At 36.2% G+C, this 18,271-nt stretch overlaps 4 protein-coding genes across 7 annotated transcripts; all 4 read left to right on the forward strand.

Moving 5' to 3' along the window:
• Positions 1 to 2,761: 2,761 nt before the first annotated feature.
• On the forward strand, positions 2,762 to 6,297 carry LOC105975682 (muscle M-line assembly protein). 2 transcript variants are annotated; one of them, XM_013000886.2, is made up of 7 exons: positions 2,762 to 3,001; positions 3,097 to 3,682; positions 3,785 to 3,837; positions 4,409 to 4,446; positions 4,736 to 5,054; positions 5,164 to 5,474; positions 5,543 to 6,297. In XM_013000886.2, the coding sequence occupies exons 2-7, from the start codon at positions 3,175 to 3,177 to the stop codon at positions 6,141 to 6,143; spliced, it is 1,830 nt and encodes a 609-aa protein (XP_012856340.2). In that variant the 5' UTR covers positions 2,762 to 3,001; positions 3,097 to 3,174; the 3' UTR covers positions 6,144 to 6,297. The 2 variants fall into 2 exon arrangements, with proteins under 2 accessions (XP_012856340.2, XP_012856341.2); XM_013000887.2 differs by having other exon boundaries at positions 2,768 to 3,001; positions 3,203 to 3,682.
• Positions 6,298 to 6,546: 249 nt separating this feature from the next.
• On the forward strand, positions 6,547 to 10,693 carry MTA (mRNAadenosine methylase). Of its 2 annotated transcripts, none has more exons than XM_013000884.2 (8): positions 6,547 to 7,891; positions 8,009 to 8,107; positions 8,202 to 8,285; positions 8,378 to 8,733; positions 9,303 to 9,519; positions 9,682 to 9,761; positions 10,040 to 10,260; positions 10,484 to 10,693. In XM_013000884.2, the coding sequence occupies exons 1-7, from the start codon at positions 6,833 to 6,835 to the stop codon at positions 10,224 to 10,226; spliced, it is 2,082 nt and encodes a 693-aa protein (XP_012856338.2). In that variant the 5' UTR covers positions 6,547 to 6,832; the 3' UTR covers positions 10,227 to 10,260; positions 10,484 to 10,693. The 2 variants fall into 2 exon arrangements, with proteins under 2 accessions (XP_012856338.2, XP_012856339.2); XM_013000885.2 differs by having other exon boundaries at positions 6,577 to 7,891; positions 10,498 to 10,693.
• Positions 10,694 to 11,692: 999 nt separating this feature from the next.
• Positions 11,693 to 14,376, forward strand: LOC105975683 (O-fucosyltransferase 36). Its single transcript, XM_013000888.2, has 3 exons — positions 11,693 to 13,264; positions 13,351 to 13,600; positions 13,998 to 14,376. The coding sequence occupies exons 1-3, from the start codon at positions 12,012 to 12,014 to the stop codon at positions 14,172 to 14,174; spliced, it is 1,680 nt and encodes a 559-aa protein (XP_012856342.2). The 5' UTR covers positions 11,693 to 12,011; the 3' UTR covers positions 14,175 to 14,376.
• A 479-nt stretch (positions 14,377 to 14,855) lies between these two features.
• On the forward strand, positions 14,856 to 18,050 carry LOC105976101 (K+-H+ exchange-like protein). 2 transcript variants are annotated; one of them, XM_013001391.2, is made up of 9 exons: positions 14,856 to 14,989; positions 15,085 to 15,302; positions 16,558 to 16,622; positions 16,743 to 16,841; positions 16,976 to 17,023; positions 17,114 to 17,183; positions 17,277 to 17,348; positions 17,447 to 17,563; positions 17,662 to 18,050. In XM_013001391.2, exons 2-9 carry the CDS (start codon positions 15,099 to 15,101, stop codon positions 17,803 to 17,805), a joined length of 819 nt encoding a protein of 272 aa, XP_012856845.2. In that variant the 5' UTR covers positions 14,856 to 14,989; positions 15,085 to 15,098; the 3' UTR covers positions 17,806 to 18,050. The 2 variants fall into 2 exon arrangements, with proteins under 2 accessions (XP_012856845.2, XP_088679332.1); XM_088823206.1 differs by having other exon boundaries at positions 14,939 to 15,302.
• Positions 18,051 to 18,271: the final 221 nt, after the last annotated feature.

The following is an 18,271-nucleotide window of genomic DNA, read 5'->3' on the forward strand; positions in this document are numbered from 1 at the left end:
AGAGATGAAGGGGGGAAAATGGAGGCTTCAAACGGCGCCGTTTCGGAGGTTATTTTGGCTTTTATTTTGGATTTATTTGTAGACAAGGACAACTATTACCTTAAAAAACTTTTTAACATTTGAAGAAGTGTTTATTTATTTATTTTCATTTTATAAAAAAATATTATTAATTTTATTTTTTGTTTCAAAAGTGGGAAATATTATTTTCTTTATTTCTTAAATGCCGAAATTAGCATTATAAATAAATATAGTTTACCTAGATTTCGCATTTAGTCCCCATGTTAAAAGAGAAAACAGATTCAGTCCCTGATGTTATAATAACTTTAACACTTTTGGTTATTTTCTTTAATTTTTCGTTATTACTAACGGAATCAAACATATCATTTAACTGATGGACTGAAGTTAAATTAACAGAAATGACCATACGTGTCAAATTATCGAAACACGAGAGATTGAATGTGTTTCTTGTGAACACATGTGACAAAATGTAAAACTGATGCAAACTTTACAACGAAAAATGTAATATTTTTCATTATTTTTACATAGGAAATATTTGATCCTCACAACATATGAAATATTGATTTAAAACAATAGATACATAGGAACAGACAATATTTATTGCTTAGGTGTGGAGTCAAGCTTTTAAGTTCCCTTTTGCACTTGCCATGGCGAACAAAGTCACATTAACTTATTTCCCACAAATCATTATTTTGCTTTTTTTTTTTTAAATTCATTTTCTTTTTTTTAATAATTTAAAAAAATTAGTTCAACTTCAATTCTAATTGTACCCTAAAATCCCCAAAATCTTTTAGGCCAATAAAATTTCTAAAGTCCCAATTCAATTTGTCCACCGAAAAGGGTAAAAAAGTCAAAAGTGGAGCGTGTCAATGAAGTCATGGAATTAATTAAGTCTTTGTTATGACAAAAGTCTTTGTTAGGGGCAAAATGATTAATTTGAAATGATTTATTTATGTCATAATTAATCATAATCATCCTTCCTTGCTCTCTTACATGATTACCATTTAAATAAAAACTATGTCTAAGTGGCTACATAGTAACATGCGACAACATCCATGTTTAATAATAGCCTTTCAATTTTTGAAATTTTTACAAATATTGCCCTTCATCTAACCAAAGGGACCAAAGGTCCAAAATAATGAACATCATAAAATTAATGGACAATTTCAATAATGTAATAAAATGTTGAACAATTCTTAGAGAATATGAAGCCTCAAATAAAAGAAAGACAATTTTGTCCTAAACCCGACTCCATTGATGGGCTAATCGGATTAACCAACCATGATCGAAAATGATCCACCACACGAACAAAATGAGATATTAAAACATCAAAAGTTATAATATCTCGATTTGTGATATTGCAATATGAGATAGATGTAACCGAGCTTCTGCAGAGTGGACAAGTTGAGTGCCTCTTTAGCCAAGAATCGATGCAATGAGAGTGGAATCCATGGTTGCAATTAGGAAGTATTTTGTATTTTTCGCCTCTAATAACTCGGCATAGGCACACTACACACTCTACTACTTCAACGCTTTCTTCTTCTTCTTCTTCGACTGATGGCATTTTCGTAATTGAGTATAGATCACTATCTTCTTGAAATGTACCCGTTATCCAATTCAATAATTTGTTTGCTTGTCGATTCTTAACGAAAATGGATGTGATTATTATCGCGATCGAAATCCATAAAAGTAAAATGATCGTGTTGTCGTTGTTGTTGTCGATGATTAGTTCTGTTGATTCGTATTGATCGAAATTTAATGGATTTTCCATTTTTTTTTTTTGGGTTTTCTTGATTTGTTGTGTGGGTATATATCAAGATTAGATTGAGTTTCGGTTGCTTGATTGAATTGCAAACGTTTGGTTAGTGTTTATATATATATGGAAAGTATGTTGCAGATAAATTTGTAACATTGCCTTATTGGTGTATTTTGTGGTACAAAGATTTGACCGGTCAAGAGAGAGGAATTGAATTGAAAATTGGTAGTGATTTGATTTGAGAGAACTGAAATGAAAGATGACCATTTGATTTAATTTTTTATTTTGTCCATACACTATTTGTTAGCCGTGGAAGAAACGTTTTCCTGAAAATGTAACTAAGTTCAATTTTATTTGACATTTGACTACTTAGAGAAAATATATTTTTAAAAGAAGAATTTGAAATATAAAATAATTTTTGATTTATTTTGATGAAAACATTTTTTATTATAACCGTCAAATCGATTTATTTTGATGAAAACATTTTTTTTTTATAACCGTCAAATCATATCTGAATGTAAGAGAAAAATAGATGAAAAAAACCTAAAAGAGTATCAAAACCGGATAATTAAGAGCGTTATTACACCAGGAAAAAAATGGAATTACTACGGCATGGGTAATATTAGCAATAAATGTCTCGTCTGCTAGGGTAAAATTAGCAATATTCACTGAAATAAAAAAGATTTCGTCAAAAATCAGACTGTAAGGAGGTCAGTGTAACACAATAACAAACGTCGGGCGTTTTTGATAATTACGTTTTTCATAATATAGCCTAAAGGTTCAGGGGGTTTTTCATAATTTACCCATAATTAATTAACATTGGGAACTGATTACATTTCCCGAGTTGGACCACAGGAAAAATTCTAATCCTTAATGGGCCTTCATTTAAAGGATCCATTGGGCTATTTGGGTCGGATCCAACCGGTAACCCGGACCATTGTGTAAAACCGTTTGAAATTAAAAAAAAAAAAATAAAAAAAAAAAAAAATCCATCATTATCTCTATCCACAGCGGCCGCGACAAACAAAACTCACTCTCTGGTGTATGTATGTATATGTGGCTCTCCATTTGCTCCATTTTTATACGCAGTTGAAATCCTTGTTTTCTGTTCAATTTCTAAGTACAGTACAGTGGCGGCGACGGCGCGTGGTCCTCCGCAGAAGGCGGCAATCGGTGGTTAGCTTCGGACGGACTTCCGACTTCATGAGCTCCCCATGCCTTTTTTAGGTGATTTTTTTTTTTTGATGAAATTGTTTAAATTGTGACTGTGAATTTGCAGCTTTGTTACGGTTTTTGAAATGTTTTTGCTGGAATTTCTGTAGATTATGTAATATTGTGAAGAGTGTTGTGTGTAATTTGCTGAATGAATTGGAGTGGAGGTGAAGATTGTGCCTGAAGCTATGAAATGTTGTTATATTGGTCTTGCAGATATTGCTATTTCACAGCCTTGTTCTTGTTTCCGGAACAATATACTACCGTTTAGGTCCGAAAACCACTTCCGTAGTAGACTCGTATTTGGCAATGATAAGGGATTGGGATTAGGGTTAGGGTTAGGTTTGGCATCTTCGTTTTCTTGGAGAAGTAGTTGTATCACAGGAAGAGAAGGTAGTAGAAGCTATACCTTGGCGAGAGCTGAGGTATGGCGTGGCGGGCTGATAACTATAAAGGCGGTTGCTACACTTGAAATTACTAGCGTGCCCCGAAAGGAAAGGGTGAAAGGGTATACGAATGTGTTGAGGATGGATATTAGTTCGGCAAGTTCAAGTTCCTCTAGTTTAGAGCCACCACAATCTTCGAGTGAAGATGAATCGGGAGAATTGGACGAGAGGGAAAAATTGAGGCGGATGAGGATTTCCAACGCGAACAGAGGGAACACGCCTTGGAACAAAGGCAGGAAGCACAGACCAGGTAATGTGATGCTCTGCTCTCGCACTCACAACCTGAAAATTGCTTATTTAACAGTGTCTTTGTCGGATGAAATGATGTTTTAAATTTCTTAAATATGTGCAGAGACGGTGCAGCTGATCAAAGAGAGGACCAGGCTGGCAATGCAAGATCCTAAGGTGATGTCATGTAAGAAACTAGGATAGTTTATGAGAACAGTAGAAATAATTTGAAGAATACAAGGACAAAAACCAAGATCATAAAAACAAGTGTATGTTTCTTGAAACTCTTGTGATTTGTGCTGGTAGTACAGAGTTAAAAGGACTTGCCTAAGGTTACGATTTTCAAGATTTTTTCACTTTAGTATATCCCTTTTTCTCGTTATCCTTGTCAGTTGTCTTGAAACGAATTTCACCACTATCTTGGTGTAGCTATTCCGGAATGTACAGTTCCTTATCTTCATTTGCAACCCATTATTCTTGGTGAAATCAGGTCTGGACAGATGATTTTAGCTCGAGTAACCTAAGAAATAGTTTATGCGCAAACCTTGTTGCTTAGTTTGAGTTACACAGCTAAGCTAGTCTTCCATCGTTTCTCTGTCATTGTGCGCAACTTCTATTTTATTCTTTTTACACGTGCAACTATCAAGTTGCCTGTCTATTCCGCATAACGGTTTCTGCTTGTGAATATTGCTGTTCATATTCGAGTTTGGAGATTCGAACGAGGCACTGATGATTTTCTCCAAAACAGGTCAAGATGAAGCTAGTTAACTTGGGACATGCTCAAAGGTGTGTTATGTTTTCATGTGCTTTAATTTCTAGTTATTGCCAACTTTAGGTCTATGAGATATATTCTAGAAGTGCTTATGCTCGAGCTAGACATACATGATGGTGGCAAAAAGTTTGATTGAACTGCTTTATCAGTATGCATTGTTCTGTAAGCCATTTGGGGAACTCCATCTACATCTATTATGTCTGAAGAAGAGAAATGTCTCGAGATTATGCATAGTAAACAGTAAAGTAACTATTTCAATATCAGTTTTCTTGAAGAATTCATGTTCTCTCATGATCAATTCAGCGAAGAAACAAAAATAAAAATTGGAGTGGGTGTCCGTCTGGGGTGGGAGAGACGTCGTGAGAGATTGCAGCTGCAAGAAACTTGCCACCATCAATGGCAGGATCTAATAGCAGTGGCTGCACGAAAGGGTTTTCTAGGTGAGGAAGAATTGCAATGGGACTCCTACAAAGTCTTGAGCAAACAGCTCGAGAAGGAATGGGTTCAGAGCGTTGAACAACGAAGAAATGCTCCCAGAATAAAGGGGAGCAAGAGAGCACCTAAATCAGCCGAGCAGAAGAGGAAGATCTCAGAAGCCATAGCTGCCAAATGGGCAGATCCTGTAAGACCTTTATTACATGCTCTCAGTTTCCGATTTTCTATACAGTCGAATGTTGTTTTAGAAATTTTATGTTAAAATTGAACTTTGCTTCCTTTTTGTGACTGCTAAGGAATACCGTGATCGTGTTTATTCCGGTCTGGCCAAATTTCATGGCATTCCCGAAGGGACTGAAAGGAAGTCCAGGAGAAAGACGAGCATTGATGGACAGTCTCGGAAAAGAGGCCCTAAAAATACGGAAGAAACAGATAATCTTGCAAAGAGCGAGTCCAAGAGCCAAAATCAACGAACTAGGACAAAAAGAAGTAAAACCCCATCCTACAAAGACCCATTAGCAAGTTCCAAGCTGGAGATGCTAAAAAACATTAGAGCACAAAGATCTGCTGTATTGAACAAAAAAAGTGAAGCTGTCACTAGAGCGAAGTATGTTCCGACTTTATGATCGATGTTCTTTGTAAATGACTATTTCTCACGTGGTAAAATATTTGCAGGTTATTGATTACTGGAGCTGAAAAGGCAGCAGAGGCTCTCGAAATAGCAGCCAGGGAAAACCCTCTTGCCCAAGCGTCACTAATGGAAAGCAGGATGTTAATAGCCGAAGCATATCAGATAATTGAATCCATAGAATACGAAGATGAAGTTTCTTCCGAAGACGACAAAGAAAATAACTCGGAGAATTCAATTGAATCAGTACAGAATCTCGAGCTAGTGATGGATGAGAACACCCTAAATCTGGCAAATGGCAATCCTAGAAAAGTAAATGGAGTTCACAGCATATCATCAGCTAGTAGTGCTGTAGGAAACAACAACTTCAGCTTCGACAAGTTTATGTTGCAGGATTTAATGAATGGGAATGGTTCAGCTTCTAGTTTCAACGATATGCCCGAAAGCGAGGAAAACATTCGTTCTAATGGCTTACAATCACCAGATCACAAACCAAGCCCTAATGGGATTTCAGTGCAGACACAGAAACAATCGTTAAATGGACTCGATTTTCAGTCGGACAATGCAGAGGCATCATCAAAGAAACAAGTGAAAACTGTCAAGAAATGGCTTCGTGGGAGGCTAGTCGAAGTTGCAGAAGAGACCTAGGTTTTTTTTTCTAGTTCCAGCTTTTTGAGGCTGTTATCCATCTTTGTAGGAAGTAAAGATTGTAATATACTAGCGCTTGTATTCAAGTTTTCGATGCTACCAAAGAATTCGAGATGTTTGAAGGAAATATCGAAACAGTATATATATGTCACAATCTTCACTTGATCATGAAAAGTAGTGTCAAAAGATCTATGTTGATATTACAAAAGTGATGATTTATTTGCACACAGTAAAATGTGTAATTCCAGTTAGTAAGTACTTAATTTTCAAAATACTCTTTGGGTAATAAAATTCATCTTTAAAATTTATAATTAATTCAACGTATATAAAAAGTTTAATTTACACAATTTATACAATTACTAAAAAGTATAATTGAAATATTTGGGAAATTAATTCAACATATATTATATAATTTAAAAGTTTATTATCGTAATGGGCCTATTACTGTAGAACAATAAAATATGGGCCGGGCCGATAATTGAAAATCAGAGGTCCATTTCGATGCTAGCAGAATTCCACCGGTAATCTTCTTCTCCGATCAATACACCCAAAACCTCCGTAGAACCCTAGCTCAACTTACATTGATTTTCGCCATGAAATTCGTTTACAATTAAACGAAAAAATTCCCTCTTTCAGATTCGGATACACATACACTCGTACTGGTTGAAGATTGCAAAGAAAAAGAAGGGATGGAGGGCCAATCGAATGAAGATTCGATTTCAGCAATAAAAGAGATGAAACAGCAGCTTGAATCTCGTGCAGAAACCCTCCACACAACTCAGCTAGATATCATCGCCTCCCTCGAAACCCTAGCCCCCGGCATTGTTTCCTCTCTCGACCTCTCTCTCAAAACCATCTCTGCTTTCAACGACAAACCATATACTCCCCTCTCCCAAATTCTCCCCTCTAAACCTAATTGTTTAATCAAACCCCACATCCCCAAATTCCCATTGGATAATAATAATAATAGTAATAATAACAATTCCAAAGTCCCTGTTTCGAATCCTTCACCTACTAGAGAGTTGGAGAGGTCGTCTTTGCTCGACGAAAGTGGTGGGCCCCTTTCGGTTGTTAGGTCAATGGTGGCCGTGTGTTTGCTCGAGAGAGTGCCGTTCAACCCGATCGATTCTTCGACGGTTTTGAGAAAGCTGGAGAATGATTCTTCAGCTACAGTAGCTGAGAGGGCAGCATTGAGGGAGTTGGGGGGTGAGTCGGGGGCGATTCTTGCTGTGGAGATGGCTTTGAGGTCAATAGCCGAGGATAACGGCAGCGTTGAGCTGGAGGAGTTTGTTGTGAGCGGAAAGTCGAGAGTAATGGTTATGAATATTGATAGGACTAGGCTTTTGAGAGAACTGCCTGAAACCAAGCAGTTGAATGAGGGGAATTTGAATAGTGCCGAAGTTGGGAGAAGTGGGGAGAATGGTGGAGGTTTTGGTGTGCAGGATATGTGGATGGGAGGGGGGCAACCGCCCCCTATGATGATGATGGGGCCAAGGGGGGCTGGTGGTATGATGGGCCCCAGAGGGATTGGTATGATTGGGGTGCCGAGAGGTGTTGGGGTGCCGCCACCTATGCATAGGCAGGTTCCTACACTTGTAAAACCGAGGACCGAAGAGGATGATATGAAGGATCTTGAGGCTTTATTGAATAAGAAGAGTTTTAAGGAAATGCAAAAGTCGAAAACTGGGGAGGAGCTTTTAGACCTCATCCACCGGCCTACTGCTAAAGAAACTGCTGTGGCTGCTAAGGCATGTTTTGTTTTGTTTTGTTTTGTTTCAAGAGCAATCACCGTTTTCTTGATTTTCGAATAGACTTTTGATATAAATGTAATAATCTTTGACACTTGTGCTGATTTTTTTTATTAGTTCAAAAGCAAAGGTGGTTCACAAGTGAAAGAATACTGCTCAGCTTTAACGAAAGAAGATTGCCGACGGCAGTCTGGTTCCTTCATTGCCTGTGATAAGGTGAGGTGTAGGCTTTGTTTCAGTGTACTTTAAACAAGAAAGACTTTACTACTTTGTAACAATCATATCTAATTAATCTGTCATTACATTATAGGTTCATTTTCGGCGCATAATTGCTGCACATACCGATGTAAATTTGGGGGACTGTTCGTTTCTCGACACTTGCCGTCACATGAAGGTGGATTACCATTAGATCCCTCATACTATTTTTTATCTTTTTTATTGAGATTTATTTGGTTAGTTATATCTGGAAATCTGAATCCATGACAGACATGCAAGTATGTTCATTATGAACTGGACTCGACTCCCGATGTATCATCTATGATGATGGGGCAAAATTCTTTAACTCCTCAAAAGTCACTGAAGCCTCAAAGTGCTCATTATTGCTCAGAAGTAGAGCTTGGAGAACCACAATGGATTAACTGTGACATACGTTCGTTTAGAATGGATATCTTAGGTCAATTTGGAGTTATTATGGCTGATCCGCCTTGGGATATTCATATGGAGTTGCCTTATGGAACTATGGCTGACGATGAAATGCGCACGCTTAATGTTCCTGCTTTACAGACTGACGGTCTCATTTTTCTTTGGGTTACTGGTCGTGCAATGGAACTTGGAAGGGAATGGTATGCTTTCTCTTCGTGATCGTTTTTTTTTATATATCTTGAAAATATAAAAAAAATTCCGAATTAAAGTAGTTTATATTTTTTGTAAGCTAATATACTTTACCTATAATTCATTTTAAAAGAGTATCATAATAAATATTTAAGATATTTATTTGTATATTTTGTAGTTAATGGAAATTACAATAAGTTTCAAGAAATTAAGATAAAATAAGTAGATAAAATTAAGTATTACAAGTTAGTATGTTCTCTTTTTCTTATAATGTAACAAAGTTCCATCCACTTTTGATAATGTGACTGTTTAATATTTATTTAAGAGTATTAAATTAAGACTGAGGTTAACATTTCAAAGTAATTAACCCTGATAATAGGTAGGGCAATTTGGTTGCTAAGTACAATGGGGGTAAAAGTGAGATATAAAGAGAGTACAAGGGGGTAAGTAAAACAATCAAGAGTCGTAACATGGGAATTGTAATTGCATAATAATATTAATGGCAATTAAAGATTAGCGGCAAATGGGATATTCAAGTAAAAAAAACATCTGATATGTTTGAAATTATACGGTTTTGCAGTTTGGACCTTTGGGGGTACACGCGTATTGAGGAAATCATATGGGTGAAGACGAATCAACTTCAAAGAATAATCAGAACGGGTCGTACAGGTCATTGGCTTAACCACAGCAAGGAGCATTGCCTTGTTGGAGTAAAGGGAAATCCTGAAGTTAACAGAAATATCGACACTGATGTCATTGTCGCCGAAGTTCGCGAAACAAGTCGTAAACCAGATGAGGTTAGTGGGCCCCATCAGCCTTCTTCGTATAATTAAGGTCTAAATATACCTGTATTAAATGTTATGCGGATACATGAAAAATAGATTTGACGTTATTGTATGAGATATATCTTCTTTTTTTATTTGTATATTTTGTAACACCCACGTCATTCCGTATTATAGATGTACGCCATGCTGGAAAGGGTGAGTCCAAGGACAAGAAAGCTGGAGTTGTTTGCAAGGATGCATAATGTAAAAGCTGGGTATGATTTCTCAATCACCTTTCTTATCTTCCTTTTCCGGCTCTACTATTGCAAATATTTGTTACTGAAGATAACCGTTTATATTAGGAAACTCGATTACTATGATCTGTAGAATGAAAATGGATTCTGGTTGTTACTAATCGAAATCACTCAGAGTGTTGAACTTAAAACTTGAGTGGATGGATTGATTGAAATTGCATTTTAGTTACTGTACCTGGTATTGTATCTAGTATTTTTTGTTTGTCGGAAAAAGATTGAATTTTGCGGCGTACGGTTAGGTGGTTATCACTTGGGAATCAGTTGCAAGGAGTACGATTGGTGGATGAAGGGCTAAGAGCAAGATTTAAGGCAGGTTATCCAGATGTGGATGTGCAGCCAACATCACCACCCAGGGTGACATCATCAACTCCCATGGAAGTTGATACCAAACCATCCGGTGGGACCCACTTTGCAGAACCTACCTGATCAGTACAGAATCTAGAGATTAATCACAATTACGGTACGTCTAAGTTATATAACATACATACCCCTTTTTCGTCTTTTTTGTTTTTTTCGTATGATGTTTTTGTATCCTTAAAAATAGTTGTTAAGTGTGTTCTAAAGATCGAACTTTCTAAAGACTTATATACGGAAATTACTCTATATATATGTATGAACTCGAGTAGTAATCAACAATTAAGAATAAAAAAAATGGAAATTACACTAAATATGTATGAACTCAGATTGTGCATTGCAGTTATATCAAGTGATGAAGAAGAAGAAGAAGAAGAAGAAGAAGAAGAAGAAGAAGAAGAAACTATAGTGGCATTTCTTTTCTGATGAAAACTTGTTGTAATAGCACTTGCAATATTCGTATCAGCCTTTTAAATTAGGAAATAACATTGTAAATCATATTTTAATTTTTGTTTATTCTATTAATTTATAATTGGGAATTATAATCTTATTACAATAAATAAAAGGGCAAATGGCAAAAAGGCCCATCACATGAGACTTAAATGCATTTTGGTCCACAAAAAAAACAGTCTCTCAATTAAGTCCATTCCTATGTCTTTAGTCAAAAATACCCTCAATAATATAATTTTTATCAATTCCACCCATTATACTTTAACTTCCTTAATATTACACATTGACCCCGAATTTAAACAAATATATCACATTAACCCCCAAAACTTTTTTTTTCAGAAAATAATTTTGTTTCTGAAATGTTTTTTTTCCGGCCAGATTCCGGCGTTTACCGCCGGAGACCGTCGGTCTCCGGTGTTGACTTTTTTTTTTTCTTTTTTTTTAAATTTTTTTGTCCTGAAATTTTTTTCCGGCCGGTCTCCGGCGTTGATTTTTTTTTTTTTTTGAATTGTTTTTCTTAGAAAAAAATATTTTAATTAATATTACTGTTTTGGCTATTAAATTACAGTCTCAGACAATAATATTACTGTTTGGGACATTGGGGTCTCCGGTGGTGGCGGGTCAAAATTGGGGTAAAAAATGAAATTAGGGTTAAATTTGGTTAATTGATGAAACTGAGCTAAATTGGGGTGTAAATCATGAAATTTGAGTTAAATTGAGTTTCAATGAATTGAGGGTAATTTTGGTATATATAAAAGAATTTTCCTTATTTGCAAATAAGTTTGAATAGGTTGGATTTATTTGAAAGACAAAAAAGTTGGATGTCCCTCTTTTAATTAAGTGCCCTTCTCATGTGCCTATGTGCCATTACCCCTAAATAAAATTCGGAAAATGTTACCAACTTTCTCAAATAAAATATTCTGAAAATTCTATGGATATCAAAATAATTTCATTTGTCAAATAAATTTATTATAAATTATCATGATAAAAAAAAATAATTAAATTTATTATTTACAGAAAAAAATTAAATTAAATTTATGGTAATGGGCCTGTTGCTTAAAAAAAGATTATGGGCCGGGCCATCGGTTATTGAAAACCAGATATGGATTTGGGTAATTTCCTGCCGGTGATGGGTCACTTTCCACCGACGATCTTCTTCTCCGATGAAGCAGACAAACAGAATTCAATGATGGAGGATTAGTTGTACCTGTTGCTTTTTATTCCTTCCTTCTCACTCTTCCTCCTACTCAATTGCAAACCAAACACCCCCAATTATTTCTCTTCCTACTTTCTCACTCCTCCTCCCAAACATCAAATCCCATCCATCTCGCCATTACTGAAAAGATTTGCAGAGTGATTGCGTAAGTAGTCCGCGACCTAGAATTAGTAGAAGAAGCATTGGCAAAAATGATGGAGAGGGATTCGTCGGACGAAGAGGAGGATCACGAGAATCTGATTTCTCAAAACGCCAGGCCAAACGACGTCGTTAAGTCCCCCACCAATCACACTCGCCGCTCCGCCCTCCGTATCGACGGCGGAGGCCGGTTATCCGACGCCGCTCGCGGATTCAACAAGAGGTATCTTCTCGCAATTCTTCTGCCCATGGTGATTTTGATACTGTATTTCACCACCGATTTGAAAAGTTTGTTCCAGATGCGTATTCCCACGATTAAAGATATCGGAGGTAATTCCCCCCTTAATCGAATGCGCGAGTCGGAATTAAGGGCTTTGTATCTGCTTAAGCAGCAGGAACTTCAACTTCTGAAGATGCGGAATTATACCACATTGCAGAATCAATCGAATTTTAGCTCGGTAAATAACTCTAATTCGTTTGATGAAGACTTGAAATCGCGGGTTTTCAGCCAGATTTCATTGAATAAGCAAATTCAAGGGATTCTATTGTCCTCTCATGAAAGTGAAGGATTTCCGGATTTGAATGAGAATAACACAGATGCAAGTCTTTCTGGTTGGAATATGTGTGGGAAGGTAGACCAGAAATTATCGGAGCGAAGAACGATTGAGTGGAAGCCTAGATCGAACAAGTATTTGTTAGCTATTTGTGTTTCAGGGCAAATGTCGAATCATTTGATTTGTTTGGAGAAGCATATGTTTTTTGCAGCTCTGCTAAATCGGGTTTTGGTGATCCCGAGTTCGAAGGTTGATTTTCCGTTCCATCGGGTATTAGATATCGAGACCATAAACAAGTGTTTAGGGAGGAAAGTGGTAGTTACATTTGAGGAGTTTGCAGAGATTAAGAAGAACCATTTGCATATCGATAAATTCATGTGTTATTTCTCTTTACCACAGCCTTGTTTCATGGACGACGACCATCTGAAGAAGTTGAAAGGGTTGGGTCTCTCTTTGGGCAAGATCGAGACTGTGTGGAAGGAGGATGTTAAGAAGCCGAACCAGAGGAAAGTCGATGATGTCCTGCCAAAGTTCTCTTCGGATGATGATGTCATCGCGATCGGAGATGTATTCTTTGCTGACGTGGAGAGGGAGTGGGTGATGCAGCCAGGTGGCCCAATTGCCCACAAATGCAAGACTTTGATCGAGCCTAGTCGGCTTATATTGCTCACTGCCCAACGCTTTATCCAGACATTCTTGGGGAAGGATTTCATAGCTCTTCATTTTCGCCGACATGGTTTCTTGAAATTCTGGTATTTAATTATTCTTTTTTTCATATCTTATCTGTGAGATAGTATGCAGTTTCTAATTGAATTTATCGATTGGTTTTGTTTTTCAGTAATGCGAAGCAACCGAGTTGCTTTTTTCCCGTTCCTCAAGCTGCAGAGTGCATCAATCGAGTGGTTGAAAGGGCTAATACTCCAGTCGTATATCTGTCTACAGACGCTGCAGCTAGTGAAACTGGTTTGCTGCAGTCACTTGTTGTATGGAATGGAAAGACCGTCCCGCTCGTTCAAAGACCTGCTCGTAATTTAGCTGAAAAATGGGATGCTTTACTTTACAGGCATGGACTCGAGGGAGATTCTCAGGTGGGTCCCACTCTTTTGTTTGGTTCAATAAACTCGATTTTATGTCACTTAGGCCTCGTTTGGTTTGTAAGATAAGATTAGCCAAGATAAGATTAAATAATCTAATGAAAATCCAATTATATTATTGGACATAATCTCCCTGAACGGTAAGATAGGCCATGGTAAATTAATGTTTCAGGGTCGACCCGGAAAATTATTGGGTTACCAAACATCAAACAAAATCCATTTATTTAGTTAATCATGGCTAATCTCCCCAACAAACGAGGCCTTACTATATTCATTCATCTGATAATCAATGTATATTAGCCCTTGATCTTGATTTCTCTAAACAGCAAGAACTCCATCTATGTTTGAATAAATATTATTATTGACACTGGATATTTGTTTGAGCTTGAAGGTTGAAGCAATGTTGGATAAGACTATTTGTGCTTTGTCTTCGGTGTTTATTGGATCTTCTGGATCGACTTTCACAGAGGATATTTTACGGATACGTAAGGACTGGGGATCAGCATCTCTATGTGACGAGTACTTGTGCCAGGGCGAACTTCCGAATTTTATTGCAGAAGATGAGTAAACTAGGATTTAATTTGTGTATATTAAAATTTAGCTGTTTTTGACATAGCAATTTTCCTCAAAGACGAGTCACTCCACCTAATTAAACGATTGGTCAGTTCGTCTTGAATCTCCCGAAACATTTGCTTGGATTGCTTCTTGTAAATGGGATCTGTTACCTGATTTTTTTGTTGATCTATGTAATAAGAGTTTCATCAAGCAAATGCTATTTGTTCTTTTTTCGTTTTTCTTAGGCCACTTTTGCAGAAAATTGTAAGAAGGAATGCGCCATAACTAGGTTTCCAAGTGAACCGGATTGAACGAAACACATGGTTGTATATACTTGTTTTTGAAATATTTATCGAGCTTTAAGAGTTTTGAGCTTCATAAACAAATACAGTCCGGATCAAAAGAGCTTTGATCGAGTCGAACACGAATGAGTAGCTTGATTTTCTGTACATATTTAGCTCGAGTTGAGCTTCATAGGTTATTATGTTTACAAATCGATAACGAGCGAGCTTTTAATGATCGATTTGATTTGATAAATTTTCTTGTTATTTATAATAATAAATAAATAAATAATTATTAAACCAAATGAAATTAAATTTTGATTGAGTTTTTTTTTTTTTTTTTTTTGAGTAAATTTTTTGATCGAGTTTGGTAAAATTAAGAAATTTGAGGTTGTTTAATTAAAGAAATAATAGAAAAAAAAAAGAAAAAAAAAATGAAATTGGAGTCCAAGTGGATAGAGCACCACGGTTAGCAAAATTACAGTCAAAACCCCCCAAAACAGTAGCGGGGCTTAGCTAAAACCCCCAACTCCGCCGCTCAACCTCTGTACGTATCGGAGAATCTCCGATTTTGTGTTTTCCAAACCAAACTTTTGATTTGACAGATTCTCTCGCTCAAGATCTATTGTTTGATTTTTTCAGAATTCGAAAAAAAAATGAGGGCAAAAGTTGTGGTGTTTCCGATCAGAGGAAGAAACTGGTGTTTCAGTCGATCGATCGACCCTTCGATTCGCGGCAATCAATCTCCCAACACTCCTTCCACTTTCAAAGAACTCTACTACAAATTATTTTCCGAACACGGCAAAAAATCCGATGGCGACTCAAAAGTTGAAGTTGCGGTTGATTTCGTCTCGAACAAGGTCCCGATCTTTTTCATGAATATACCAACTGTTTTTTGATTTGCGTAGTGAAATGTGTTTTTTTGTTTGTGTTCATTGTTGATTAATGGATTATGATTTGATGCTTGATTGTGATTGGTCAATGCTAAATAGGTTTTGCTTACGTAAATGTGGATTAGTTTTTTTTTGCCTTGATGTTACATGGAAACTACACACTCTCTTGCTTATTGTTGTGTTATGAATGGAGCATTTGTTCGGGTTATGATTGGTTAATTTCAATGTGGCTTTCGTTTGTACGGCTTAGTAATGATTGATGTGGAACTGGACTGCACCTGTAATGCATATGAACATGTGCCGTTTCTCTTGCTTCTGACTATTATATGTAATGATTCCGTGTAAATGGCTATGTACATATGGATTATGAATTGGTATTAGTGAATTAGTGTTGTTTATCTCTGTATTTCACATGAAAATATGCGCTATATGTTGCTTATTGCTGAGTTGTACAAATGGGCGATTTTCACGTGGTTTTTCAATGATTCACATGAAGTGTTATTTGCTTATATTGCTCGTTAATGAATAGTATGTGCTAGTCTGTTCCTATATACCTCATGAGAATCATAAACTTTCTACTATAATGCATAAGGGATTGTGTTTGTGTTTCATATTTCCAATATTTTCACATGGCTTGTAAATGTTTTATGCAATATGATTGTTTACGGTGCAGATTAGTGAACGATGTGTAACTAGATTGTTGGTATACGTCACATCAGAGGATGCTTGCTCCTTTTGAGTTTCTATAGCGTATTCTAAAGTAATTTGTGAAGGGTTTGAGTCCGTATGGGTTGTATAATGATTAATTCACAAAGAGGTTTTGTTTGTATGGCACATTAATAAGATTATGTGACCAGCTTGTGCATTTGTTTCCACATAAAAAATGCACTTCAAATTGATTATCTGTTGAGCAATGCGTAAAGGATAGATGTTTGCCCTGCGAGTAAGAGAAGAGATAATACATCGCTATTTTGTACCAATAACTCTCATATGAAAATATCAACTTATTCTCTTTCTCTGCTGAGTAATTTTCTAATTCATGGAAGATTGGGTCTATTTATGTCTTGCTAATTATCAATTTGGTAATATATGCACACGTTCACCTTAAATTATACACTCTCTTGCTTATTGTTGAGTATGTGATGTGTTTACGTATATTCTAGCTAAAGGATTACTAGGTTTTCTGTATATTCATGTAATTATTGTGGTGGAACATGCGTAGATGAATAGAGCTTGGAGTAATCTGGAGAATGCACCACAGGGGACCGTCAAGAACAAGATTCACGGGTACATATTCACACTAACACGATCTTCTTATTTGAGCTCGATTTTTCTTTATGAATTATTTTTAATATCTTAATAATTTGAGAAAGAAACTAAACAAAAATGTCTTGCCATTACAATTAGATTGGGGTTGAAGCTGTTGTCACGTGTTAAACCATCGGAAATCTTCTTCAAATCCATTCCCAAGGATATCAATAGAGTGGATATCGTGTACCCATCAAGGTAATCTCAGCCAACAATGAAATTTGCAAATAATTCAAAATTAATACTGTGCAGATTATCTCTGTAGACACAAATACGATTCTGATTAATTAATTATTGTATGCTTGACGAATTTAATTTTATTGTGTACACAGTTTGAATCCACGGCTTGTCCGTAGAAGACTCCGACATATAGCATTCAGGTAAATTTTTCTATTGACAATCTTCTTTCGATATCTCAGTAATAGGATTAAATTTATAATGTACAATATTTACCATGCCCAATTTAACAGGGGATCGGTTATTCACAAGAAATACCTATATGGCTCGGCTATCTTGCTGCCTCTGACATCATTTTTCATGGTATGTTTATATAGATATGCTCTATCCTCAATATTTTTTTCTCGATATTTCTGTATTTAATTGTTATGAAATGAATGAAAAAATCGTCTACAGGTTCTTCCTTTGCCTAACATCCCATTCTTTTGGATTTTGTTCCGCACTTACTCGCACTGGAGAGCTACACAGGTCAGGCAATTTCATATTATTTATCATTTCAAAAGGTGCATTTTGTAATTTAGCAACTGCCAAAAAATCGCTCATACAAATAATTTTTTGTTCTTCAGGGAAGTGAAAAGCTTCTTCAATTAGTAAGTGAAGCCTCCTCTAATCCAAACGAATCTTCCGTTGAGAAAGCCGAAAGTGGTGTCAAAGGCACAGATAATTCCACTTCTCCTCTGTGGGTAAGGATGGTTCAACACGTCTTAATTATTTTACGATAATCTTTTTTTTTTTTTTCTTTTCCCGGCCCTTAATAAGCACTCACTGTGTTGTGTACTAGGTTTTCGAACCCTCGGAGGAACTGCAGAAGCTTCTGCACAATAAAGAGGCTGATGATGGTCTGAGTGAGTCTGCAATATCCAATATTTGCAACAAATTCTATTTGAACTCTGGAGATGTTGCCAAATACCGACATTCAATTTAGTCACATTAACTTTAGGTAGTTCTTTTTTTCGAAAAAAAACTTTTCGGGTAGTTTCTTCCGTTTTCTTTCGTTTTTAGTAATTCCACCATTATTCAAACGAAGACTATATAGTATAAATTTAGCAAAGTTCTGTCATATGCTTTGCAAATTTATTAGTGTCACTACAACTTTTAATTTTTTTTTGGAAGGGAATTAGTGTCACTCAATTCTAGTGTTATAATATATTTAAATTCAATTATTTCAAATAGTTGAATTCCCTATTGATTATCAAAAAAGAAAAAACAAATAGCGAATACTGAACTGAATCTTTGGTTTGGTATTTGGCACGTACCAATTAATCGGTTTGGTAGGGTTCGGTCGATTTACCGACCGAGTGAATACAAAAATCAAGATGGAACCACTCAATTGAGGAAAGAAAATGGTTTGATGGATCTCTTATTTAAACTTGATTCAAATTTATATGAGA

Source organism: Erythranthe guttata, chromosome 9 (genome assembly GCF_056151865.1).
Source record: "Erythranthe guttata isolate IM_541 chromosome 9, IM_541, whole genome shotgun sequence".
Classification (NCBI taxonomy): domain Eukaryota; kingdom Viridiplantae; phylum Streptophyta; class Magnoliopsida; order Lamiales; family Phrymaceae; genus Erythranthe; species Erythranthe guttata.